This window comes from Centruroides vittatus, unplaced genomic scaffold (genome assembly GCF_030686945.1).
Source record: "Centruroides vittatus isolate TY-2023 unplaced genomic scaffold, ASM3068694v2 scaffold_464, whole genome shotgun sequence".
Classification (NCBI taxonomy): Eukaryota; Metazoa; Arthropoda; class Arachnida; order Scorpiones; family Buthidae; genus Centruroides; species Centruroides vittatus.
In genome coordinates, this window is record NW_027122710.1 from 2,809,156 (window position 1) to 2,836,023 (window position 26,868).

Genomic DNA, 26,868 nt, shown 5'->3' on the forward strand with positions numbered 1-26,868 from the left:
CTACTCTCAAACCGGATATTGTGGAGAAGATCGAGTGGCAACACTGCTCGTTAGGTTTGTATAATCGTGTTTCGTTTGATTGTCGCGTGTTATTTTATTTTTCGTCTTACCCGTTGTAGTCTAAACATTTCAAGTGATTCTTACCTGCTATGCTAATTATTTTTAAAAGAGAATACTTGATATAGGGAACAATAAAAGAGAGATAGAATCCAAATGATATAAATCACGTGTTTAACTACACCTGGATATAATTGGTGAATTACGTGCGGTGTAATGTTTACACCTGAAATACACAAACGAAAACAATGGACGTAAATACACAGGTGGGGTTGCTAAAGATCCCCAAATGAAATTAAAATATATATATATATATATGAATAATATATTAAAAAATAAATAAATGGCAAGCTAATTAAAACTACACATATGCAGATTTAAACATTACTTTGTCAACAGAAAATACACAAAGCATTATGAAATAGGCTGTGTTCAGCAGACTCAACAGTTCCCAGTGCTGTTAGTACTTTCTGCTGAATGCCTTTACAGTTGTGCTGTTTTGGAACATGTTAGGCATTTTGATGTCACATTTAGTAGTGTCTTTCATTTATGCTATCTATTGCTACCAGAAACTGACCAATGATGGCTGCTTTTTGTTCCAACGCATCACTCGTCATTCAGCAGATGTAATTGTAACAGCTACCGATTGAAACGCCTTTGCTCGGTTACAACTGTTGACTCTGCTGAATGCAGCCAATTGCACACAGACTTCTACTAATAATTTTTAAAAACTGCTGGGGTAATGCTGAACCCCACTAAGTATTCTAGGGCTAAATGTTAAATATGAATTAAATGGTGTAAGTTCAATGTTTAAATACAATACATTTGATTATAAGGTTAATGTTATCTTAGGTAGCCAAGATGGTGGCTCGTCTCTAATTCCAGCAAGGAAACAGTGGGACGCACATTCTAACCTAACCTAACCTATTCTAATAAATTACCATAATTATTAGCAACTAAATTATTAGAATAGGTTAGGTTAGGTTAGGTTAGAATGTGCGTCCCACTGTTTCCTTGCTGGGATTAGAGACAAGCCACCATCTTGGCTACCTAAGGTAACGTTAACCGATTATAATTTTCAAAACAGCTTATTTCACAGTACTAAACACTGTGCATTCTAAGAATAGTTTCATATGATGATGATGATAAGTAAATGCATATCTATGAATTGAGTCTGTAAAATATCTTGAAATTTTATCTTTAAGATATTTTGACAATTCAAGAAGACGTAACCTCTTAGAGATTGTCAAAGAACAGAGTAGAGAATTTTATGGATCTCGTAGGATCTAAAAGAGCATTTTAAGATCATAGATCGAATTTACATTTTTTGTGTTAATAGTGCATTGAATTATAAATATTTTTGAAAAATTTTCTTTTGTTATATGTAAATATCAAAAAGTTTCAACTTTATTTATATGTAAGTGAATTTGAAAAAAAAAATTCTTTATTTGAGGAACTTTTTCTTACTGTCCAATGGAAAAATTGGTGTTTTATTAAGATTTTTTAAGTTAAAAAAACCTTAATAAAATGCTAAAATTTTTCATCTCAAAATGTATTTGGTAACATGATGGAAAGTAGTAGCAAGTCAAGAATGTAAGGAATATGATTGGTTATTAGAAGGTATTCAAATTTATTTAAAGATTAAAAAAAATAGAATTATTAAAATTTAAAAAGTTCCCGTATATTTAATGAGAACTTTTAAGACAAGAAATACATTTGATTATAAATTTAAAAAAAAAACTGTTAGCACAGCATAAATTAAATTTATGCTATATTTTTTAAATTAAAAAATAAATAGTAAGTTTTAATTAAATTTTAAAATGGAAACCTACATATAAATATTTTATTGTACAAACTTGATTTATAAACAAACTTAAGTTTGTTTATAAATCAATTTTCAAAAGTTAAACAAAAAATTATCTTGCACACAGTCCATCGCGCTCTCTTTCTGACTATATTGTCTTAAACTGATAATATACATTAACAGATTTCTAAATATTCATTGATATTAGAAGATATTACCACTAATATCTTCTAGTATTAATAAATATGTAGAAATCTGTTAATGTATATTATCATCCATTTGTTCCAATTGCATTTAATCCATATCATCCATGATATGTAAAAGAAAGTTAATAACTTCCAAATCCTCATTTAATGGAAGGCTAAATGGGGGACAGATAATAGAAACACCAGACAAAAACTGGCATCTGAACTTGTACTATTTGTAGTATTAGACAAATGCTGTACAGAATCTAGATTAAAATAAATTGGAAGTTTCAGACAAATTTTATAATGGTAATAAAATAGTGCAAAATATATATTAAATAAAATAGATTAAAAAATTTATGATAAGAAATTTTTAGATTATTCTTTGTGGATAGCTGTTTATTTAAAATGTTTACATTTTATTTTTTAATATTTTAGAATTATAAAAGAAATAATGAGAGCTGTGTCTTTTGTGGAAAAAGTTGAATTTAATTTTCCTGGAAATATTTGTAAAAATGCCATTGTCCTTGGAGATGTTGATAACGATGATGTAAGAAACTTTCTATGATATATGGTTTTTAATAATATAAAACTATTTTTGTACAGAAATATATACATATATAATGAAATGCATTTCTGTCATGATCATCAACAAACAGATTGGGACATAGCATTGAAGAAAAATGTTTATGGGAACCATTCTGTTCCAAAAGTTTAAAGAGTTGTTCTGTTTTATTTTTTCTGTTTAGTGTTTATACTTTTTAATGTTAATTAATTTTATTTAGCTAGTTTTCTTAGTTAATAAATTAGATTTTTGTTTTTGAGAAGATTGTCAATTATATTATCCATGATAATATATATAAATATGTTAATATATTATATATATGTATATCACTGGCGTACGGTGACATTTGATGATAGGGAAGCTGTGCCTGCCCTCGATAGAATCATTGGAAGCGTTACACGATACTTTGGTGTGTAACATTCACGAGCTAAACCATGTGAGGTTGGTGCTCTGTAAAATGCATGTATGAATGTGTGTAATCTGGCTGCTTTACACAATTCAAATATTTTCACCATGGCAGCTGTCCTGTATTCGACAATACAGCGCTTCCATTGGGAATATGCATATACAAATTTATATTCAAATATACAATAGCAATCTTATCATTTTTTTCACATGTAGTATAGAAATTTGTAATAAGATACATAATGTGTTTATAATAAAATATTAATTTTAATTAATTCAAAGTATGTTAAAATATGTAAATAATCACACAATATGTGTTTATACTTTAGAAAATACAAAAATACAAGGGAAGCAGTGCTTCCACAGCTTTCTTAGATGGCATGCCACTGATATATATATATATATATATATATATATCAGTGGCATGCCATATATATATATATATGAACCAAAGCAAGAGATGAATGGTCATTTGAGATTTAATTTGAAGATTTGCTTCCATCAGGTGAATGATTGTTTTTAAAAATTCATCCTAGCATCTTATCTGCTAATATTCAACACTAAATGTTTAATGCATATATACTAAAGATGGCCTTGTAAAGGCTGAAAACATTTTGAAATTTTTAAAATATCAACTGAAGATTAAGATTTGATTCTTTTTTTATGGATTTTTTCAGTTTTGATTGAAGTAATACAAAGCAAATAAAACTACTGATCCTTGTTGATAGATGTGCCTCTTTTTATAAATTTTCTGAATGATCAGTATTAAGTATTGGCAGTATTGACTATTATTCACAAATATTTTTATTTTTGGATAATATCTTTATTTAAGGTGATTGTTTGGTCATGTTTCTATATATTTATATGGCTTTGCAATGTTTGATATACTGATATCTTTGCATTGGATGCTGAAACAATTTATCTTTTTTATTGTAATAAATGGATATGTATTTAAATAAATTACTTAAACAATACTTTAGTGGAATGTTAAAATTTTCATAAGAGTGAACTAGCCATTGTAGTTACTTGGCTGAATTAATCAATGTGTCTTTAACACTGGATGAAGTTTAAAGAACACTGTCCACTGGAAAGTGGAATTACTTTCCAGATTCCATTTCACTCTCCTCATTTGAAGACAACCAATTAACCAGATTAAAACATTAGCTGTTATCAGTTCTATAAAAAAAAGCAATATGATTTGGGATAGCAAATTATTCCATGTTATGATTATAGTCTTAACAAGCTTCTAGTAATTTCTATCTGTTTGATTTCTGTATTCTTAACACTTCATAACAGATGTAGTAGTTCAGAATGTTATCAAAATCTAGGATTAATCTGAAAGATGGATAGATCTTTTTGTGATGAAGGCATAAAAATGAAATAATGAATTCAATGCATTTACACAGAATGAAGATGTGTTAATAAATAAAAAGCTTTAAAAATCATATTACATAATTTATAATTATGTAATATGATAATTATTAATTATTCTCTTTTTGAAAAGTTCTGGTTTAATTTTATAATTTTGTTTTAAATGAACAATTTTTATTATTCATTTTTCTGTGTTTATAATTTAATGTTTAATTTAAATTTTTTTATATGTGAAAATAGAATAATATGATGCTTATAGTAAAAAAAATAAAATTGTTTTGTCTTATTAGAACAATGAATTAGTAGTTGGTAATATAAATGGTGAACTTGCAGTATTTCGATATCAACAACCTACACCTTGGGCTACAAGTCATGATTTAGGCATGGTAAGTTTAAATATGAATTAATGTTTTAAAGTAATTTCAGATATGTCATACATAAAATTATAGTTAGAAGTATTTACTTTGCAATACCACCCTTCCTATACTTGAATATTTGATTCACAAATGTATTGATTATTTATCATATGATTTTAGAATTTTATAATGTATATTTTACATTAATGATGCATAGTAAAGCCTGATATGTGTGAGTAATATGCAACATACAACACACAGTAATGAATGCAGCACAAAGACAAGAAAATAAATACATCTGTTATAAATAAACACTAGAGAAATGAGTGAGAACACATGAATGAATACATAAGAAATATGCATTTAATTGTCAATGCTTGACATTCACATTAGCATTTCAAGCTTTCATTCACACTATTCAAGTGTAGGTATCCTTTTGTACTAAATCAGTCATGCTCTACAATTTTGTAACTGATTTTTTTTTTCAATATCCTGCTTATTTTCAAGATGGGGGGTTAACTTCCAAATTTACTTCTAGAGGTGCTGCAAGTTGTCTCATCTTGTAGTAAATAGTCACTTTATTAATAATTTTCTGTAGTAAAAGAGAAAACTGATATCTGATTAATTAGTTGAAAGAAAACATTATTCCAATGATAAAATGTTTAACATTGAAATTTACTTAAAGGTTATTTTATGCATTCTTTTGTAATATACTTTTGTTCTTATAATACTATTTTCTGTTGTAATTTCTTCTAGTCTTAAGATTTTTGTTACTTTAATAAAATTTTCACTTGCATTACAAATTTTTAACGATCAGAATAAAAGGTTTTTGAGGACTTTAAAATTGAAACTTTAGTCATATAGATTTTTTTCAAATTACTCTTTATGTAGAAGTATAAAATTGTAAAGAAAAAGTTATTACCAAAAACTATCTGAAGAACAGCTTGATGGGGTCAAAATGCATTTTAGAAAAGTGAAGTTTTGTGTCTCAGTGTCAGGTCCACCAGTAATTGAGTGGATAAAACTACTGAACATTGGTAGTTGGTCACAGGTTCATCCTGCACCAATAGACTGGCCATGTGGAGTTTTTCCAGTTCTGAACAAAAGAGATGCAGAAAAATCAAAATAAAGCATCAAAAGAATTTTAAAGTTTTGTAAATGTTTTTCTTACAAAACCTGTAAAATAAAAAGTTTTTAAGTAAGAATAGTTTAAAAGAAAGGAAAAAATATATAGGAATTTAATTTTTGTTTAAATTAATTTATAAATAAATAATAGCAATAATATAAGTATATTTATTTTCAATGTTTACAGATTACAACAACTGTTGTTGGTGATATTCTCAATGAAGGAAAAGTGAGCAGAAATTTTTTCTAATTAATTTTCTTATACTATATTTTTATGATACTAAATTAAATAAATGTTGAAAAATGTATTTCTATATTTTAAATTACATTTATAAAGTTTTATCAAGAAACTAAATGAAAAGTTGTAATGTCCAATATGACTAATACATCAAGCCACAGTTCTACAGCCACTTTCTAACTGGACTACCTAAATAATGAAAGAAAAAAATGTAAATTGTTATTCTGACAAGTTTTTAAAAGTGTTAATACTTCAATATGTATTAAACAATATATGTATATACCTAATAATAACTGAAGAGGGCTTTGACCCAAATCCTCTGAAATGCATATTGTGAACAATTTTAAACATAAATTTTTTAAAAATAAATGTGGTTCTTTGATGATGATGTCTGCATTTTATTATTTCAATAGTCTTGGTTAGAAAGTGGCTGTAGAATTTGATGGTGTGACTTGTTTGTGATATTGAACATTACAACTTTTCATTTAGTTACTTGATAAAATTTGCTTAAGTCATCCTGAATAAAAAGCAATGTAAGTTCTATTGTTTTATGATTTTATTAACATTTATAAGGTAATTAAGTATACAATTATCAAAACAACAAACATAATCCTTAAAATAAAACAGTAAGTAGTTATTTTACAGTTTATACATATCCAGTTTTCATTAGTAGAGAAAAACATTCTTTAATTTCACTTATTTATAAAGAATCTCTAAAATGTTTAATTATGACAGAGTTATCCTCTAGGACATTATCAACTTTTTACTTCATTGTATAGAATATTTTAAATCATCAAATTATTATTCCAAAGATCAAAGTTCATTTACAGATTATTTGCCCAAAATTAAGAGATGACATACATATTCTGCAATTACAGTTGAAAGCAATTAGGATATATTGCAATATTAGATTTATTTTATGGCATAAATATTACCATCAGTTTGATTTTAATGTTTCAGTGATTGATATCATTCACAAAGAACTTCTGATTAACATTATTTTTCCATGTCAGGTACATTATTGTTAAAGAATACCAAATGTTCTGCTATAGTTATTTTATGATTAAATCATATAAAGTAATTCTAGTGAATAAGTTTAAAAATAACTGCTAAAACTAGATGATACAAATACACTCACTACATACCAAAAAATCCAGCAGTTGTCACCATCTTGAGGTTAGAATAGTCCTGTTAACATAGAACAAACTTTAAATGGAATGTTTCAGTTTTGAAAGTAAAATGTGATAGAAAAATTATTTTGATGTTAAGACTTTTTATTCCAATTGGTTATTGGTTCTATGCTCAAAGGACTATTCTAACCTGAAAATGGTGGCTTAAGACCACAGGAAATGTTTGTTCCTATGTGCATTCTTACATACTGTTCATTCTCTGCTGGATTTTTGGGTATGTAGTGATTGTGTAACTGTAGTAAATAAATAATTGATCAAATTTATGGAGTCACACAATGAAATAATGCTAATAATAGTCGTTTTCAATAATTAAACTGATTTATTTACCTATATTAAGTTATATTTTTATACTAACAGTGAAAGTAATCCAAATTTTATTAATCAAATGTTATAACTAACTACTTAGCTAAAGATAACTTATATTCAATACTAAATAAATGTTTCTATATTGTAAATGTTCAATACTGAACAAACAACTGAACAAACATTTCTCTGATATTGAATATAATTAATTAAAAATTATAACTAAAGTATTAGTTGTAGCTTTCAATGAATGGAAAATAATCAAAAGATGATGACTAAATCCATATTTTGTATTTACATATATTCTAATTAATTATCTACATTAAGTAACTAATTATATGAAATATTTATTTTAAGAATTTCTTAGTCACAATAAGTAATGAAGGATGGTGTCATATTTTTGATGTGAAGAAGGATATGACTATGGTAAGAAAGTACTTTTCTTTTAATTCAAAAGAATTTTAAAAATAATTGTAAAAATTAATATAAATCTATAATATGACATTAATTTAAATACAAAAATTTAAATTTAAAGATACATTCATAATCAAAAACATTATAGCATAAAGCATTAACTAGGATTGCCACTAGCCAGTGTACATGTCAGGCATATCACAAGGGCTGTCAGTAGCATGTTTTAACAATATTATTGGGTGAATCAATCAAATTGATTAACAGTATGCATTTTCTAAAATGTCCTAGCTAAGGTTATCATTTATGTTGGGAATAAGCTTAAAGCCCCCCAAATTAGTTTATCAGATTTAATGGCATAATACAGGTGTATACTAATTTGTATTACCTAATATAATCTAGTATGCTATTCACGCCAAGTAATATTAATAAGAAGTAGAACTCACTGTGTGCAGCGTTACCAAATATTTTTCTTCCAATTGCTTTCGACGAATGTATTTTCGTCGTCTTCAGGCAAATAAGAAATTTTTATATCAAACATGAATATTCAAAACAGAAAAGAACACATACAAATTTAAATAAAACGATTTTTTGGACGACATTTGATATGAATCTGCTATGATTTTCAAATACGTACGATGTTACAAATGTGATGTAATATGACACATGCGTGATACTGTTTCCCGTCAGTGATGTGACAGATGATGTAAATCACTGTTTAATCATGTGTATAGGGCGATCCATATGTTGGGCAGTTCCAGAGTAGGTGCGTTGCACTTTTTCAAGGTTGTTATGTGTAGTGACTCCCATATAAAGAGGAGCTTTCAGTCGCTGCAGGTCCTGAGTATAGTAAAGTGGGCCCATAACAAGTTGTAATTCATGTCGCGCACCCTTCTTGCGAGTTCAGTGTTCCACCTTCCTTTTGCCACATCATCCTGGTGTTTGGTCAAGCGGGTAGCCAACATTCTTGCTGTGGCCCCAATATATCTCATATTATTCCCCATTACAGGATTTTCCAATGGAACCACATAAATTCCTGATTTCTCAAAGATGGAGAATTAGTCTCGGTCATTGCAGAGGAGTCTGCACAAGCTAGGTAACGGAAAAAGAGGCAAGAGCAAACCATGCTGTCTAAACATGCGGCAAATGCATAGAGAAAGCAGACCAAGGTATAGTAATGCTGGTTGTACAAGCATAACTTCCCTCTTGTTAGTTAACATGGTGTTTGGAAACAGTGTTTTCTTGACTCTGTTGAGTATATGTGGGTACTTAGCACTTGAGAAACCCGCTGCATGTACCGCTAAGTCAATGTTGTTTAATTCACTGTTTGTAAGCTCTTGGGTTGATGACAGCAAAAATTCTCTTCTCAGTAGGGTGGTGATGGCGGCATCAACATAACGTGCAGGTTGGAATGCATTTGCTGGGATAATGTACGGTAGCATATTAAACTTGTGTTGAACCAAGAATAGTAGTGTTTCCAAGGATCTATGTATGCACAGATCTAAGAAAGCTATAAGCTGCATTACTTTCTTTTTCCCACATAAAATTGACGTATGGATATATATTAGAGACTTGCTGCATGACTGTACAAAAGGTTTCATTGGTACCCTTCCAGGCTATGAGGATATCATCCACGTAACGTAAATAGAGTAGTGGGTAAAGGATGGTGAGGGGGAAATCAAATGTTCTATGTTCGATTTCTCTCCTGACGAGCTCCGCTAGGATGGCAGATAAAGGGGAATCCATGGGGACTTCTTGTTTTTGTAAATAAATCTTTTGATTGAAATGAAAATACAGTAGAGAACCGAAAATCGGAATCAATTGGGGACTGGGGTTGTTCAGATTAGTGATTTGTTCCGATTACCAATTATGTACGAATAAATATATTAACCTGTCCGATGTTCAAATTTTTCTCCGTTGCGTGTTGCTTCGTGTTGAATTTTTCTCTGTTGCGTGTCGCTTCGTGTTGAATTTTCATCGATTTTAAGCCTAACGAAAATTTTTATAATAATAATCGAGGCTATCGTATCATTAAAAATTATTTCTGCGTTTTGTACAAACAAAATAAATATATTGAAGAATATAAAAACATGAAAATTATACTTTAGAAGTAAATTTAGTATCAAAAACGTTCGATTCAGCATGACACAGTCCGACTGAAAATCGTTTCGATTACAGGCGATCCGATTAACGAGTCTCTACTGTAATTGTGTTCAGTGATAAAAAACAGCACATCACGTATATCCAATATCTGCTGGGCACTAAAGCTCTTCCTAAGGAGTAGCGAATTGACCAGCATTACAGCTTCAAACATTGGCACCGAAGAATACAAGGCCACCACATCCAGTTTATAGAAGGTGTAGATGCTTGTTTGCACCATACCAATGCTTGCTGTGATGGTGGATTTAGTGGCCAAGGATGAGGGTGTAACATATTCTGAGTCTGGAATCAATGCACTTAGAAACTTAGAGAGCGCTTTTTCTAAAAAGTAGGTGGGGTGCAATTTCTTGTTGACTAGTGGTCACTACGACCACTAGTCAACAAGAAATTGCACCCCACCTACTTTTTGTCCAGTTCTTTTGGCCACCTACTTTTTGTCCGTTCTTTTGGCCAGTCCACCTTGTGTGTTTTTGGCTCAAAAAATAATCTGGGACATGCAAGATTGCGTTGGGGGGTCAAGGCACCCAGTTAGGGATAACACTACCTCTGGTAGGGCTATGATTCTCCTTGTTTTTCATAGGATTGTTGGTGTAGGATTCTCATTTATCACCGAGGAACATGACTAGGAGAGAAACTTGTTGGCTCTAAGGAGAAAATTGTCTTCTTTACACAATACGAACTTAGCTAGCTTCATTCCAACAGGAACATCCTGGACTCAGACATATATTGGGTCAATGCTGTTACGTAATTATGTGTGGATGTATTATACTCATGTTCTGTAATTCTTGTATCCAATTAAATAGGCAATACTTTTTCTTAAATATTCTCTGCTGAAATGGAGATTCGTCTTATATTCTATAAAATGCAGTAGTTTATATTTTAATTTATATTTCAGAAATTTGGTTAAGGTTTATCTTTGTAAGTTTCTTCATAAAAACTTTCTATTTTACATGGAAAGGAATTATATGGCACAAACACATTGCTTACATTTTTTGGAATAGAAATTCAAAGAATAATAATAAATAAATAATGATCTTTATAAAATAAACATTAAAAAATCCAGGATACATTAAAAAACACATTAAAAAATACAATTTTAAAAACTAAATACAAAAACTTTTTTTGAAGTCTTGCAAATGTCTATTCATTATCACCAGAAAACAATTAACAATAGTGGAGTTAACCTTTCTTTATAGGTTCTTCTCTTACTATACTTATGCAAATTGGTTAAAAGTTCCTGTGACGTTAAATGTTTTTTTATAAAATAAATATTAAAATATACAATATTAAAGACTAAATACAAAAAAACTTTTGATTTATTTTTGATTATACATAAACACATGGGTTTATGTATAATTATGCAAGGTAATAAATAATGTTTATTTTGAAAAATATAATTGTTTATTTTATAAAATCAGGCATTTCTTCTCTAATACTACATTTACAATGTAAATAATTTTGTACTGCTTTTACTAAGTTAATATATTTTGTATTAAAGTCTTCTGAATATTCAATCACAATAAAAAAATAATAATCTTTGGAAAGAGTTTATGAATATTATTTAGTTATATTAATGCTAGTTATTTTATGTTAATTTAATGTTACTTTTAATAAAATTTAAAAGTAACATTTTATTAAAATTTAAAGTTTTATTCTATAAAAGTCATTTAATAAAACATTTCACAAATGATTTTAAAAAATTATAAAACTATCATGATTTAAAATGTGCTGCATTTGTTTTAATTCAGTGTTCAGAAATAATTATTTAAATTAAATTTATCTTTTAAATGCATACTGTGTTATTTTGTACTAAGCTATTTCATTAATTTGTTATATTTTACTAACCTCAGTTTTATATAATACTTTATCCCCTTGTAATGAACTAAGGTTTATACAATAAAGAATTGAATTGAATTGAATATACATATTTTTTATTTTACTAGAGTGAAGAAAGAAGGAATTTAATATCATTTCATACTCAAAGATTACCTGCAAACACTAAAACTGCTGTAATTGCAGATATTGGTACGTTAAAAATGTATAATCTTGCAAGCATATTGAAGTAATTTATTACATAAAAGTAGAATAAATTTATTATATTATTATGAATTGTATTAAAGCAAATTAGCAATTCTTAAAAAAATAGTAAACCCCATCTACTTGGACTTTGCTTGATTCAGATAAATTTTTTTGAAAAACTGTACAGTAAGTTAAAATTTTTCCAAGTTAAAACTTCGTAAAATTTTTTTGACAATTTGAGCTCATTTTCTGTAATAATTATATCATCAATATATCCTACTGAAGCTGAGGTGATTAAACTTAAAGTTTCTGTATAGAGCTGATCATAGTAAATTACTGTACTGTACATACACCTTCTTGCTTTCCATATCATCAGAGTAAAATATCCTGCTAACTTGGACTTTTGCAAATTTGAAAAACCTTCATTCCCTATTAATTTGAGTTAGTGGTTTACTATATTTAATTTTTCTCTTCCCATTTTCAATTATTGATAGAGCATCTACATATAAATAAACAACTCCACTAACTAGATACTTTAATTAAAATCGAATGTCAGAGACAAAGTGATTTTGTCTTCTGCTTGGGAGGTTCCATTTTTCTGGGTCAGCTTAGTGCGACATATCGTCACTAAGATGGTCAGCCATCCTGGCTGAGGCAGATTTGGATGTGAGCTATGACTCAGCTCCAGATTGGACCAACTAAATCCCTTAAAACAAAGGGAAGAGGACTAGAGTAAATGGGCAGTTTTTAGTTTTCATAGACAAGTTTTTAGAGTTTTCCTTTGAAATGTTTTAAGTTCATGTTTACATCTGAACTTTGACAGCGAGTGTCGAGTGGACATCACGGAAACTTCTTTACTCGGAACAATCAAATGGTAGTGGTAGAATTCTATGAACTCATCCATCTAAGTGATCCAGTTAGGTACACCAACCAGGGCCATAAGGTGTCTTTCTGGCAAACCCAGATACATTACTTAGACAAAAGGAAAGATTGTTAGATTAAGACCAATTGAATGGATTTATTTGTTGAACTTTCACTACCAAAATGTCTGGTTTTAATTAAAGGATCATTAAAATATAAATTAAAAATTAATTATAATTATTATTTATTAAGAATGTCACAAGATGGTAGCCTAACCACCTACCTCTAGACAAATTATTTCATATTTTATTATTAACTTAGCCTTTTATAGTCTGATAACATGGCAGATTTCTAGTTTTGTTAGAGCATCTGCATCTTTTTGATTGAAAATGTAATTTCTAAATATTCTTGAGAAATGAAATGTTTCTTCACTAGCCTGATAATAGTTCTTCTGGTATAAAAATTTCATTATATAAAGCAAGATTTTACAAATGTATCTCTCAAAACAAAAATTATTACAGTGATTTATTCCACAGAAACAAAACTTATCTGAGAATAAAAGAGAGTTTAACCTGGTTCTTAAAAGTACATAGATTAATTCATAAGAATATTATTAATACTTACTTCAAATTAGAAAATAATAAATATACTACTAATCTGCTATAATAATAATAAATTGTTTTATACTGAAATCATTTGTATTCTACTTTTACTACTTATATTTTATTATTAATAATGTCTTTTTGAAGACGGAGATGGCTCTATGGAATTGATTTTAGGCTTAACCGACCGTGTACTTAGAACTTACAGATGGGCAAGAATACCCCAATCATTGGTAATTGCAATTTTATAAAATTCACAAAACCTATTAACTGTTTTTAATAAAATTCTTATATTTATGAATATAGTTCATATTTAAATAAAACAGGAGTAATCAAATATTATTTTAAGATGATTGTAAAGACTATTTAACTATTATTAAAATTTTTTAATTTTATATTTGATTTCTATTTGTAGAATACTGTTGAAGAACCATTGGGGAAATTAGTTGGATTACACAAATGGGAATTTGCTACTCAGGTATTGTCGCAATGTATATTGTAAAAATGAAATTTTAATATTTATTATGAGAATTATGTAATATTGGAAATATTTATTTAATTATTTAATCATATAGATTGGTTCAATTTCATTAAATCCAGTAGTTGAAGGTTGTCCGGATGTTATTGTTGCTCAACCAGGAGGAGCATATATAAGATTAGATTGTACATTTCCTGAAAATGAAGAGATTTCTGAAGATGAAAAAGTGTAAGTGAAATTCTATTGCTTACATGATATCATATACTAATCATAATTTATGGTTCAATGAAAGAACAGAACATGAAGAAACAGAACAGTGACAAAACAGGACTATGACAAATCAGAACAGGGAAAAAATAAAACATTTATTATTTAATACATTTTTAATCAATGCAGGTTTTTCATTCAGCATAAAAAAACAGTCCTTCACTCCTTATCGGTTTTCATCAAAACTTATTTGGATGTACAGAATAATGAGATGAAACATTTTCATTCTAGTAAAAGTACAAATAAACTGCATGCCTACATTTCCAAGAATACTAAGCAACTCTAGGAATGTTATGGGAAATATTTTATCAGAAATGAATGGGGATGTTTTGGAACACTTACCAAAGCAATTGTCATTCACACAAAATCTTTTTAAATATAAAGAAACTACTTATATTCCCAATCCAGCTAAATGGTTTTCCTATCCCAGAGAAGTATGCTAACCTCATTTTGTAAGATATGGGAGCTGATGACCCAGAAAGAATATTGGCAATTGGGAATGATGATCTGTTTTCAGAATTAGACAAGAATGTCGTTTGTGGAGACTGAACATTTGATAAAGCACCTAGCACGTTTTATCAGCTGTATACATAGCATACTAAGATTGGATATTCATATCCTCTGTGTATTTATTTTCTTTTGAAAAAAAGAATATGGATACATACAACAGAATGTTTACCATATTGCAACAATTTGTCCCCAATATAACACAACAAAAGATTTTATGTATTGCCTAGTTGATGCTAAGATTTTGAAAATGTCTTGTAAGGTGTGGTTTATCCTTGAATAGAATTCTGATTTCTAGCTAGGAAACCATAAATTATTACCTCTCAAAATTATTGATTTTTTTTTTATTGGTCTTGGCTTGAATGATTTGCATGTTCATGATGCTTATTCAAAGAGCAAGTTCAAAAAACACTTCTTTTCACCCTATGATGATTACTCTCATAAGTATATGTGATGCATGTTATGGGCTCTACAAGGTAAGCATATATATATATGGGTTGTTCTGGAAAATTTAAATATATTGCCACAATCTCTCCAGTTTTAAATTTTGTTCACCACTTTAAATTGTTTATTGCTATTTGTTTTACTTACTAATTAATGCATGTGCTGGTAGCCTTATCAGTTTGGTGTCTGGAAAGCAAAAGTAACATGCTAAACTGTCACTTACAAGGAGAGGGCCAGATGTTCAGTTCTCCAATTCAAACAAAACTTGATAAGCACTTGGCCTTAAGCACAAACAGCTCCTTGTTCAAATAATAGGATCCACTTTTTAAATGTTTCCAAAAAAGTGGTCTGAAAATTTAGTGTATAGTTTATAAGACTTTGGAAGTTTCAATAACCGAGAGAATAAGATGCAAGGCACTAGAGCTAGTTGATGTAGGTCTGATCTTCCAGAATTTTAGTTTAGTTTTATGTGTTAGTTTGTGACATTATTTTATTTTACTGCATCATTAGCATTATTATTACTATTATTATTCCTCGTGTTTAAAGCTTATAAAACAAGAGATTAAAAATTGTGACATCATTGCCTGCATACAGAAAACAAGCCTCTCTATATTTAACTCATACATTGTTAAATAAAATTTTCTTCATATTTATTTTCAGATATGGTGGTATTGTGCAGTAACATCTGAAGCTTATTTGCTTGTAAGGACATATTAAGTAAAATATGTGAAAATAAATGTGGAGAAATAAAAATTTTATTTAACAACGTTAAAAAGTTAAATCTACTAGAGGCTTGTTTTCACTAAACAGGAAATGCTGTCACAATTTTTATCTTGTTTTATACACTTTAAATCTGAGGAATAATAATACTAATAATAATGCTAATGATGTGGTAAAATAAGAAAGTTATACATTAAAAAAAAAAACAACAAAAACTAAAACTCTGAAGGTTCAAACCTACATCGTCTAGGTTGATCGTCTAGGTAGTCAGAGATGGGCAACCTGCGGCCTGCATTAATATTTTTTGCAGCCCACATTGCATAAAAAATGAATAAATATATCAATTTTCCAGCTTAACAAAGTATGCAGCAAAAATTCAAACATTATTTTCTACAACTTATGTGTGTGAATAGTTTTTCTTGCAATGAATTTAGTAAAAATTAAAACAATAAACTGTCTAACAGCCTTACATTGAAACTAATTTTAAACTAGCAGTGACTAATATTTAACCAAATATTTCTGATATATTACTTTTATATCAGTCCCAGAAACTAAATTAAGTATGCTTATGCTAATTTATAATTACACATGAACAAATAATTGTGATTTACCAGCATTTTTTTTTTCTCTTTTCTCTTGTATACAGCCGTGTCAGTTCAAAAGTTTTGAAATGTGGCCCTTACATAGAAAAAGGTTGCCCATCCCTGGTCTAGGTCCAGTATCTAGGGTCTTATTCGCTTGGCTATTGCCAATGTGGGACCTCAAACTTCCAAAGACTTATAACCTAAATGCTAAATTTTCAGGGGCCCAATTTTTGGAAGCGATTGAGAAGTGGGTCCTAATGTTTGGACAAGAAGCTGTTTGTGCTTAAAGCTACATGCTCACCAAGTTTCATTTGAATTGGAGACTTGAATGTCTGGCTCTCACCTTGTTAGGAATAGCAATCATTTTTGAATAATTTTTACTTTTTTGGCTGTTATATTGGGGTACCGTTTTTTTACCTATTTCCAAAAAATTACAAACCAATATTTTTACATTTTTGGGCTCAGGACACCTTGAAACATCAACGAATACAAAAAAATTCACTGGTAATTTCTGTATGTATGGATGTTAGTGTGTGTGGAGCATGATTTTGTTCATCTTTGAAGCTTAATAACTCTTGTGCTTTTTGTCGAAAATTTATAAAATTTTGCAGCAAGGTTTGTATACTAGGGGATTTATGCTATTAAATTTTGGTGATTAAAGGTCAAGGGGAGTGGGGAGATAATGGAGGGTTGTGTGTATATCCAGTATGGTTGGACTAAATGACTATTTTACTCATTACTATTATACGAAACCCATCCCTATCTTCAAAATTAAGCTTTCTGCCACTTTATAATAGTTAAAAATATAAAATTTTAAAAAATGAATTATCATAACAGATGGCATCACATACAGTTTTAAATGTTGCCTGGAAAGTTGAGCAACATGTGATCAAATGTGTTATTCATTAATTAAACCAGCGACGACCTGGTTTATTTAATGAATGATTCTGAATAACACATTTGATTGCAATATTTAAACAGTATTTCACAGGTTCTGCCATGTTAAAAATTTTGTTTTAGTCTACTGAAAAAAAAAGATAAAAGTGGGAAAAAAGTCATCCTTTAGACATCGTTATGAATCTACTTTGCATAAATAATATCATGGTATTCTAAAACCAATTTTAAATGTACCCAATGCAACAAACAGTACCAGGGATATTTTTAAAGTAAGGTCCATTTTACAATAAAAAATGAACTACTAAACATTATGAGTAATTTTTTTTTTCTCAGATTCTACATACTTTTGGTCTCTTTTCCACATAGTTTCTATTGTTGTTGAAAAATTTGTTGTAGTGTGGTACCGGTTTCTACAGATTCATGCCATGGAAGTGTGTGCCTGAGAGGATCACTATTCCTGGATTGTGAGCACAATTTCCTATAGTCCAAGTTTTCTGACACAGTTTTGTAAAGAACTGACTTTGAAACTTGTGGGAAATTAACTGATAAGATGGAAGTGGTAAATTGTCTGTTTCCACAAATCATGGTGTTTACTGCACGGACAAGATTGTCAGTGATTACAGACAGCCAACTCAAGCATGGTTCATCATGTATATTCTCCCAACCTTTCTTAAACAGTCTTACTCACTTAAAAACTTTGCTATCACTCATGGCATTTGGAACATAAATTTTATACATCTGGTAATTTCTGCCGGTTTCACATTTCTTGTGGCTAGGAAGTGAATAATGGACGTTATTTCAAGGTGGTGGGCCTCTCGATCTTCTTAAGCTTTCCCATCCCACAACATGAAAAGCACACACTGTTGACATGATTCAAAATGATGTCTGTTTGTTAAAGTAAATATAATTGAATGAATGTAAATTACTTGTTACTTTATGAAAAAAAATGATTTAAATAATTGAAAATAATCAAATTGTTTAAAAAATTTTCAGAACATTAGTCTCAAAATTAACACCAGAACATCATCCGTTGGCTTTATCACGTATTAGAAATTCTAATGTATCTACTGAAATAGTTGGAGGAATAAAAGGAATAAGAGATAATCATGTTACAGATAATTTAATTGCTGTTGCAACTTTGGATGGTATGTTTAAATTTTTCATTATATTTGAAGATGCTATATTTATATGTAGAGATTACTTTTATACATTAAGTTATATGATTAATGTGGTATCAAATAATGCTAGACACCAACCAATGCCAAATTCTATCGGGCTAGACATAGCTTTATTAAATAACTTATGCAACCAATTTGGCACTAGGAGACCCAGTGGTTCTAACTTATTTAAATTAATTAATTAAAAAATTATAATTATTAAAGTTATTAAAAGATGGTGCCTAACACCTCTCTTTAGTTCCAAATTGGTTGCATAAGTTATTTAATATAGCCATGTCTAGCCCGATAGAATTTGGCATTGGTTAGTGTCTAGCTTTATAGTATATCAGGTTTAGCAATGTTGTTTGTTTATGGTATCAACTTATATGTCACAAAAAATATTAATATGTTTAACTAAACTGCTACCTTTCTAGAGTTATACATTTCTAGTTTATTAAGAACATTAAAGTTTATTATAATCACAACATAGACTATCCAAAATGGCAAATTCACTTTTCCTTTTTCTCACCAGAAATTAATCTAAAGTTCACTGATGTTTGACCTTTTATTTGAGACCACAATCTCAGTAAATTACATAAAAGACTGGTAATTGGGTAATATTATAAAATTAAATAAATTTAATTTAATACAATTTATTTTTATTAAATAACTCCATTATGAACATTCAAAAGTACCAGCACACTAATATATTTAAAATAATTACAAACTGACAAACGTTTTTGATCCAATATGAATCTGCTTCAGGTCATTAATGTTCTACAGAATTAGAATGCAGGTTGTTGGAATATAAATATTTTAAAATCGTTGGAATGGTAAAGCTTTATAACACGTATACAACAAAAATCACATTTGTGTGTTAACTTTAATGCTAAAACTAAAATAAAATAAAATAAAATTTAACACAAATATTAAGGTATACATTTTTAAATAATATACGAGTTAATTGTTTTTCAGTTTTTAATGTTGCCTGGATCGTACAAAAACGGATTGCCATGTGCTGGTACTTTTGAATGTTCATAGTGGAGTTATTTAATTGTGTATAACCAGCTTCGAGAAGATTCAGAATTTATTTTTATGATATCCAATTACCAGTTTTTATGTAATTTATTGAAATTGTGGCCTCAAATAAAAGATCAAACATCAGTGAACTTTAGACTAATTTCTGGTGTGAAAAAGAACAAGTGAAGATGCCATTTTGGATAGTTTACATTTGTGATTTTAAAAATGTTCTTGTTATGGACTGCTTATTTTCTAAATAAATCAAGTTTATACATATGATATATATTATTCCAACCAGGGAATAAGATAAGCCCATTAGCCAGATTAAATAATTTTTATCAATCACTATAAGAAAAAGGAAATTACTGAATGACCTATGAAGATCTTTGCCATTTAGCAGATTGTTTAAATTGCAAATTTAATATTGTGTTAATTTACATATATTTTAAATAAATGAAATATAATAGTATAAAATACTAAAATTTTACATTTTAATTTTTTTTGTACTTATAACTATTAAAAATTATTTGATAACTCACCCTAAATAACTTTTTATTTTTTAATTAATAGGTACTTTAATGTTGGTCGATGGAGATAACATTCTATGGTCCATTCAAGTTGATCATCAATTATTTGCTTTGACTAAATTGGACATGACAGTATGTTTTATAAATAAATTATTTTTTATATTTAATTTGAGTTTTCTATGTATTTTGCTTTAGAGAAAAATTAAATTTGGCTATCAAAAATATTAGACAAAGAATTTATCATATTGCTGACAATATACATATTTCAGATTTTTAAAATTTGATTTAAAAAGACAAAAGTTAAATCATTTTTTTTTTTGTACTTAATTGGTTTGACCACACAATAATATATTTATGCTAGAAAGTTTATTAGATTGTCCTTTATTTTTATCAACATAAAAGTTTTTTAAGGTTTACTTTTAGGTCTTTTATTTGATCTGATGATAAATATTATTCATTACTTAAATAATTTCACTTTTTTTTCTGTAAATCTTTATTTGTCACTCTATCATTAAAACATAGGATGTTAGCAAATTGAACATTGTTTATGATGATAATTGTGCATTTTATGTCTTTTCCAAAGCCTCAAAATCAACATTTCCACTTCTATTATTACCAGCCATTTCCAATAATTCTTCTAAGGATAAATCTTAATTATCAACTTGATCTTTTTTAGGCCTACTCCTTTTTAATGGTAATCTAAGGAAAGGACCTGAATTTGGTGAAATTTCCATAGACAATAACCATACCATCACAGAGCATAGTATAAAACAATTTTCTTATATTTTAGTGCATCTTGTACTCATTTATTTGTTGTATTTTTGCAAATTTAACTTTAAACTGTAGTTTCATCTTGTTGAAATGTCTTCGTCTAATTTTTTCACACCCACAGCTTCAAATACTAACAGTGCCTCTAATTATAATGAATTATAGTTTTAATTAGTTTGTATTTTGATTTCAATTATCATGATGATGATTATTCATTTTTAAAGCTATTCAAAAATATGATATTTGATTTAAATTTTTGTTTAATTCATCAAGATTAATAATGTTATGAATGTAATATTTGTAATATTATTTTTATATATTTGAGTAGTGCTATATTGAATTATTTGAGTAATTAAACATAAGTTTGTTATTCCAAAATCTTTTAGATCAAGTTGCTTTGTATTGAATAATAGTTGTCAAGTTCTAGTCTAAAATTAATCCAACAATTAATGATTTACAATCATATTTTCAACCAAGAATCAGAGTTTGAAGTTAAACAATAAACATTTATATACTAAAAGTAAAGTGAACAATAATTGGTTAACCTGTAACTCTAACTCTTGATTCTTCATTGTGAATATGGCTAATCAGAGTTCTAAAATCTTTATAAGTTAATATATTGTGCCATATTTTTTGACAAAGAATATTTTCATACATTTTAAATTGGTTGCTTGGTTATCATACTATAAAATTTTAAGAAATAAATTATAAAACCAATAGTTAATGGCTTGACAATTTAACAAGTTTATCTTATTTACTTCTTAACCACTCAGCAGTGAGGGATGTATATATATGTTGAGGGCGATCATGTGGCAGTGGTGAGGGACGTATATATCTACTAAATTCTTTTGGGGGTATCACCAAAAACTACCGTGAAAAAAAAATTCACATAAAAAATGAATTATGTAATAATAAAAAAAGACTTTTCTTTACTAGACATAACTGTTTACAAAATCTTTTTCCGAAACGGTAATGATAAAAATCGCGTGAAAAAATACTTTAAAAATTTCCCAGGTATATTCTCCACTACTAAGGGATAGCACCATACCTGACTATCCCACTGCTGAAAGGTTAATAGATACCATTACTTTCCTTTCAAATTCTTAAGCTATAGGATTTGGTATCCTGTTTATTATGTTTAGTATCCATTTATTCCATTACTTCCATAACTTTTTACAAATTTTTGTTATCTGTATGTACAGTACATAATACATACTATGGAGAAAATTGCATAGTGATCCTATTAGGTTTTCCTGTATTAAATTAAAAACTAAACTATACTGTAATTAAAGCATATTTCAATTGTATAATATTTCTAGATTTTGATATAAAATTTGCTAAATAAAATGATTGCTCAGATAAATTAATTATGATGATTTATTATATAAAATAACAACAACAATAATTTAATTTTGTTTTGTTATAGGGAGATGGTCTTGACGAAGTAGTAGTATGTGCTTGGGATGGCCAAACATATTTTGTGAATCAAGAACAGCAATCGGTACGATATCAGTTTGAAGAACCTGTCTGTGCTTTTACTGCAGGTTTGTCTGTTTATTATATTGTTGATTACTACTATTTTAGCATTCATCATTTATAATCTTAAATATCAGTGACTATTTGCTTAGTATACTGTTTAATTTTGTTAATTATAAATACATTTTAATTCATTATTTAAAATTGTTTTATTATTTAACTTGCTTTATTGAATATTATTTATAAATAATTTAAAATTAAAGTTGTTTAATTTGTTTATTTATTAATATTATCTCTTTCACATATTTCCCATTTTCCCATGTATCCTCATCTTTTGATAGGTCTGTAATTCTCATTTCTGTGTGAATATAGATGATTAAGATAAACAAACACTATGTCTCCATATCAAACACAACACCATGCTATTACAATCTCTCAATAACATCGTTTTACTGATACAGTATTTTACCAGTGTTTTGATTGGGACACAGGAGAGCATCTTGAGAAAGCTTTCAAAAGTGTCAACTGTATACAGTTTTGTAAACATTCTATGAACAGATTCTTGAGAAATTGTTTGATAATTGGTAATTTCTGGCCACAGAAAAATTTGAGAAACTCAAGTATTAAACTTGCCAACTCAAAACTCTTTAACTCTGTTGGAATATTTTTATCTCTTTGTTCCTTATTAATGAGGTTTTACTGTATTAAAACATGGCTCTAAAAGAATTTTACTTTTTGTTACATTGAAGTTTTTCTGACTTTTTTTCCTGTGACGGGGTGTCTTATAATTTATGTATTTGGTGGAGTCAAAAAACAAAGTATCAACAGACTCATTCACTTCTGTTTGTGAGTGGGACCCATCATGTACTTGACCTTGAAAAATTTTAATTTGGTTCCAGTTCATCAAAGTAAACCCAATCAATTTTCCAAAATGATATTAAAGCATTACAAAACACTTATTTATGTATGGTAGGGAAATGTTATCCTAACATATAAAAACTTTATTGACTCATGTAGTTTGTTGTTTTGCTCCATTTTTTCAAGATTTGTCTTAGTTTCTTAATGTAGGTGGATCAAAATTACCCATGTTAGAAGTTTTACTTCTCAGTTTCATCAGCTTTTAAATGTTTTACAAATGTACTTTGAATGAATTTGTAATACCAGAATTCTTTAATTTGAATATCTCATTATTTATTGTAGCAAGAATTCAGGTACAGAAAGTTTGTATATTGTTATGGCTATAGTCTTTATTATTCATATTTTAAATTTTACTAATAATTAAATAATATAAATAAATTTTTATTTTTTTAAATAAAGTATTTGTAAACTGTTATTTTTAGATACTATAAATGCTTTCATTTTAATTGTATTTAAATAAAATTAAAGCAAAAATATTCATTTTATAGGTTATTTTTCACTTAGGCCTGGTTGTAAAGTCACATGCTTAGTTTATGCAACATTCAGAGATCATATTTATTTATATTATAATGTAAAACTTCAAACAATTCAAACTCAGAAATTTTTAGATGTCATGGCACAAAATCCAACAGTTTCATCTCTGATTTCAAAACATGGACTTGAAGGTATGTATTTAAAAAATAAATAAAATAAAAATAATATAACTAAGTGAAATATTTTTAACCTATTTTTCATCTTTAAATGTAAGAAATAGTCATGTTTATATACAGGGTGTCCCAAAAGTTTCCATACATACAAAGGTGAAATGTAACTTTATTCACAAAACATTAAAATATCAGCATTAAGATTTGTATCAGTGGATTGACAGAGTAAAACAACGGAACACATTGGTGATCTACCAATGGGGTAACTTTTAGCAGGATTTCCTATGTGGGAAACTGGATTCAGTTTAGGTGTTAGACACATGAAGAAAACCTATTGATAGAACACTGCATGATGGCCAACTCATTGGTCAGGCATGAACCAATGACCAACTGCCAGTGTTCATTGGTTTAATTTTTTTGCCCACTGGTGAGCTTGATTTGTCTCAATGTATGGAGACTTTTGGGACACCTTGCATTTAAATGGAGTAGAAAAATGTTTACATTTAGTTAGTAATTAAAAGTATTGGTAGTTTAATTATAAAAGTATTTTTAATTGTACGTATTTATTGTAAATGGTGGTGCCTTAATTCATGGATGCAATTTTAAAGTCATAGATTTCTGATAAATTATAACTGTCACAGTCTGAAATGTAAAATTATTGTATAATTTCTTACAATTCATTCTGATTTACAATTTTATTTTACATTACTTAATTTGTTTTAATATAAATTTGATTTCATTTACTGTATATAATAAGTATTATGATATAAATGAATCAAACTAATATATTAGTTAACCCCTTCCTCAAATAACAACAATATAACTTCTGTACAGGTGCTCCCCTACTTACAAATGTTCATCTTACGAACTTTCAGACTTATGAATAATTTGTCTGTGTGTTTAAAATTTAAATTTCATGTGGATTATGAAATTCTCTGGCCACTCATGGTGATGTCAAAGTCAGTCTTTGGCCAGTAATGAATAATTAATGTGGGCTTATTTCTATTGCATATTTTTCATTTTCATGTAAATTCTGAGGTTCCATTTCTGCTCATGAAGCAGTGTTGAAGTTGGTAACATTGAGGTAATTTTTTGCTGCTATTTGCAATTTTTATAAATTTTTGCAATTAGTGCTTCAAAAATATGTCCAAAACATATTAGTAAAGCTAGCAGCAGAGGCAGATGCAAGAAGTATTGCTCTATTACTATAAAAACTAAATTAGACATCATAAAACTAAACGCATTAGGTAAAAAACACCATGTTTGAAACACCCGCTACTAAGCAGTAGTGAACAGATAAATGAACGTAATGTATTCTATAAAGTACAGTACATTGAAGGATAAAACACTAACAATAAGTCGTTATTCTGTGTACAAATGTACTTTCTAGGTTGGTTTTCAACTTATATGCATTTTGACTTATGACAAAACCTTGGAAACCTAACCTGTTTGTAAGTAGGGCAATATTTGCATAGTATGTGGTTCTCAAAAGTCCGAAACCACAGGAGTTATGTTGATGTTTGTTTATTTTTTTACATGTAAATCGTGGCACTGAGTAAAGAGAAACAAATTCAGCTTATTTTGATGGTGGGGACTCACAGTCAGCAAGAAGTTGTTGAAGAGTTCAGCAGGCTGCATCTAGTCTGTTGTATGTGATTGGTGGAGAATCTGGATGTGGCCTGTTAAACTCTCCAACAACAACTCGCCAGCTGTGATCCCCACCATCAAAATAATTTGAATTTGTTTCTCTTTACTCAGTGCTATGCTTTATCTGTTAAAGAATAAACAAAGAACAATGTAACTCCTGTGGTTCTGGACTTATGGAATTCCCTGTATAAAATTAAATTAAATTAAATGAATTGATAAATATAAATGTTAGTTGATTCTTGAATACTATAGTTGTTCTTTGTTATTAATTTGAAATAATTAATTTTATTAATTTTAGAAATAATCAACATTTACTTTCTTTTTAATACATTTTGCTTTATAATTAGAGCATTAAAATGAAAGTTTATTTGAAAATTTTATTTAAAAATATATGTTCTTGCATGTATATTCAATTAAATAAAGTAAATGAAAAAATAATAATCGTGTTTTTAAAAAAAATTATTATTTTTCTGATAACAGATAATACAGTACTTCGAGAATTTTATCACTGGCTTCTGTATGGTTTTCCAAATTCTCCAGCAAATGTACATTTAGCAAACAGTCCTACAAAATCAAAAGATGAAAAATCATGAGGTTTTCTATCTTGTTAATTAAATAAATATGAAAATAATTTTAAAATTATCATATTTCCATGATATATTATAAAAATGTAAAAATTGTAATATATGAAATTAATTAAATTTAATAATTTATATTTATTTTGAATGTGAATAGTTTCTTTCATTAATGATTATATAAATTTATATTGATTCCAAACATAAAACAGCAGTTAAAATTATTGTATTTATTATTTTAAGAATAAACACAAATAATCCTAAGTGCTGTTTAAAGTGCAATTTAACTTATAATTTTCTAAAATATTTTAAAAAATAAAATTTTATTTGTATAAAATAAATTTGAATTCTGGGATGGGAAATTTGAAAATTGAATAAATTCAATTTGAAACTGTTGAGGATCTGTATTATATACTTGTATTACACGTGATAAACATAAATGAAAAATATTATTGTTTGTTACAGTATTAACCTTGTAACTATTAAATCATATTGAAGACTATTTCAGTTATTATTTGTGATTTTCTTATTATAAGAAAAAATATTGTTTAATGTAATTTCATCTGGGGAATGTTTGTGGTGCTGCA

General features: G+C 28.2%; 1 protein-coding gene across 1 annotated transcript; it reads left to right on the top strand.

Moving 5' to 3' along the window:
- Positions 1-26,475, top strand: LOC136989310 (KICSTOR complex protein ITFG2-like). Its single transcript, XM_067287432.1, has 14 exons — positions 1-54; positions 2,485-2,596; positions 4,678-4,773; positions 6,056-6,097; positions 7,957-8,025; positions 12,114-12,195; positions 13,800-13,885; positions 14,068-14,130; positions 14,228-14,358; positions 18,543-18,694; positions 20,297-20,385; positions 22,448-22,565; positions 23,904-24,080; positions 26,187-26,475. The coding sequence occupies exons 2-14, from the start codon at positions 2,501-2,503 to the stop codon at positions 26,297-26,299; spliced, it is 1,314 nt and encodes a 437-aa protein (XP_067143533.1). The 5' UTR covers positions 1-54; positions 2,485-2,500; the 3' UTR covers positions 26,300-26,475.
- The last annotated feature ends 393 nt before the right edge of the window (positions 26,476-26,868 follow it).

What these genes read in the sequence shown, in the direction of transcription:
- LOC136989310 (XM_067287432.1), top strand. Translation starts at nt 2,501, where the DNA reads ATGAGAGCTGTGTCTTTTGTGGAAAAAGTTGAATTTAATTTTCCTGGA. An exon ending in TGTCTGTGCTTTTACTGCAG is followed by an intron (nt 22,566 to 23,903) that starts GTTTGTCTGTTT and finishes TTCATTTTATAG; the next exon opens with GTTATTTTTCACTTAGGCCT. An exon ending in TTCAAAACATGGACTTGAAG is followed by an intron (nt 24,081 to 26,186) that starts GTATGTATTTAA and finishes TTCTGATAACAG; the next exon opens with ATAATACAGTACTTCGAGAA.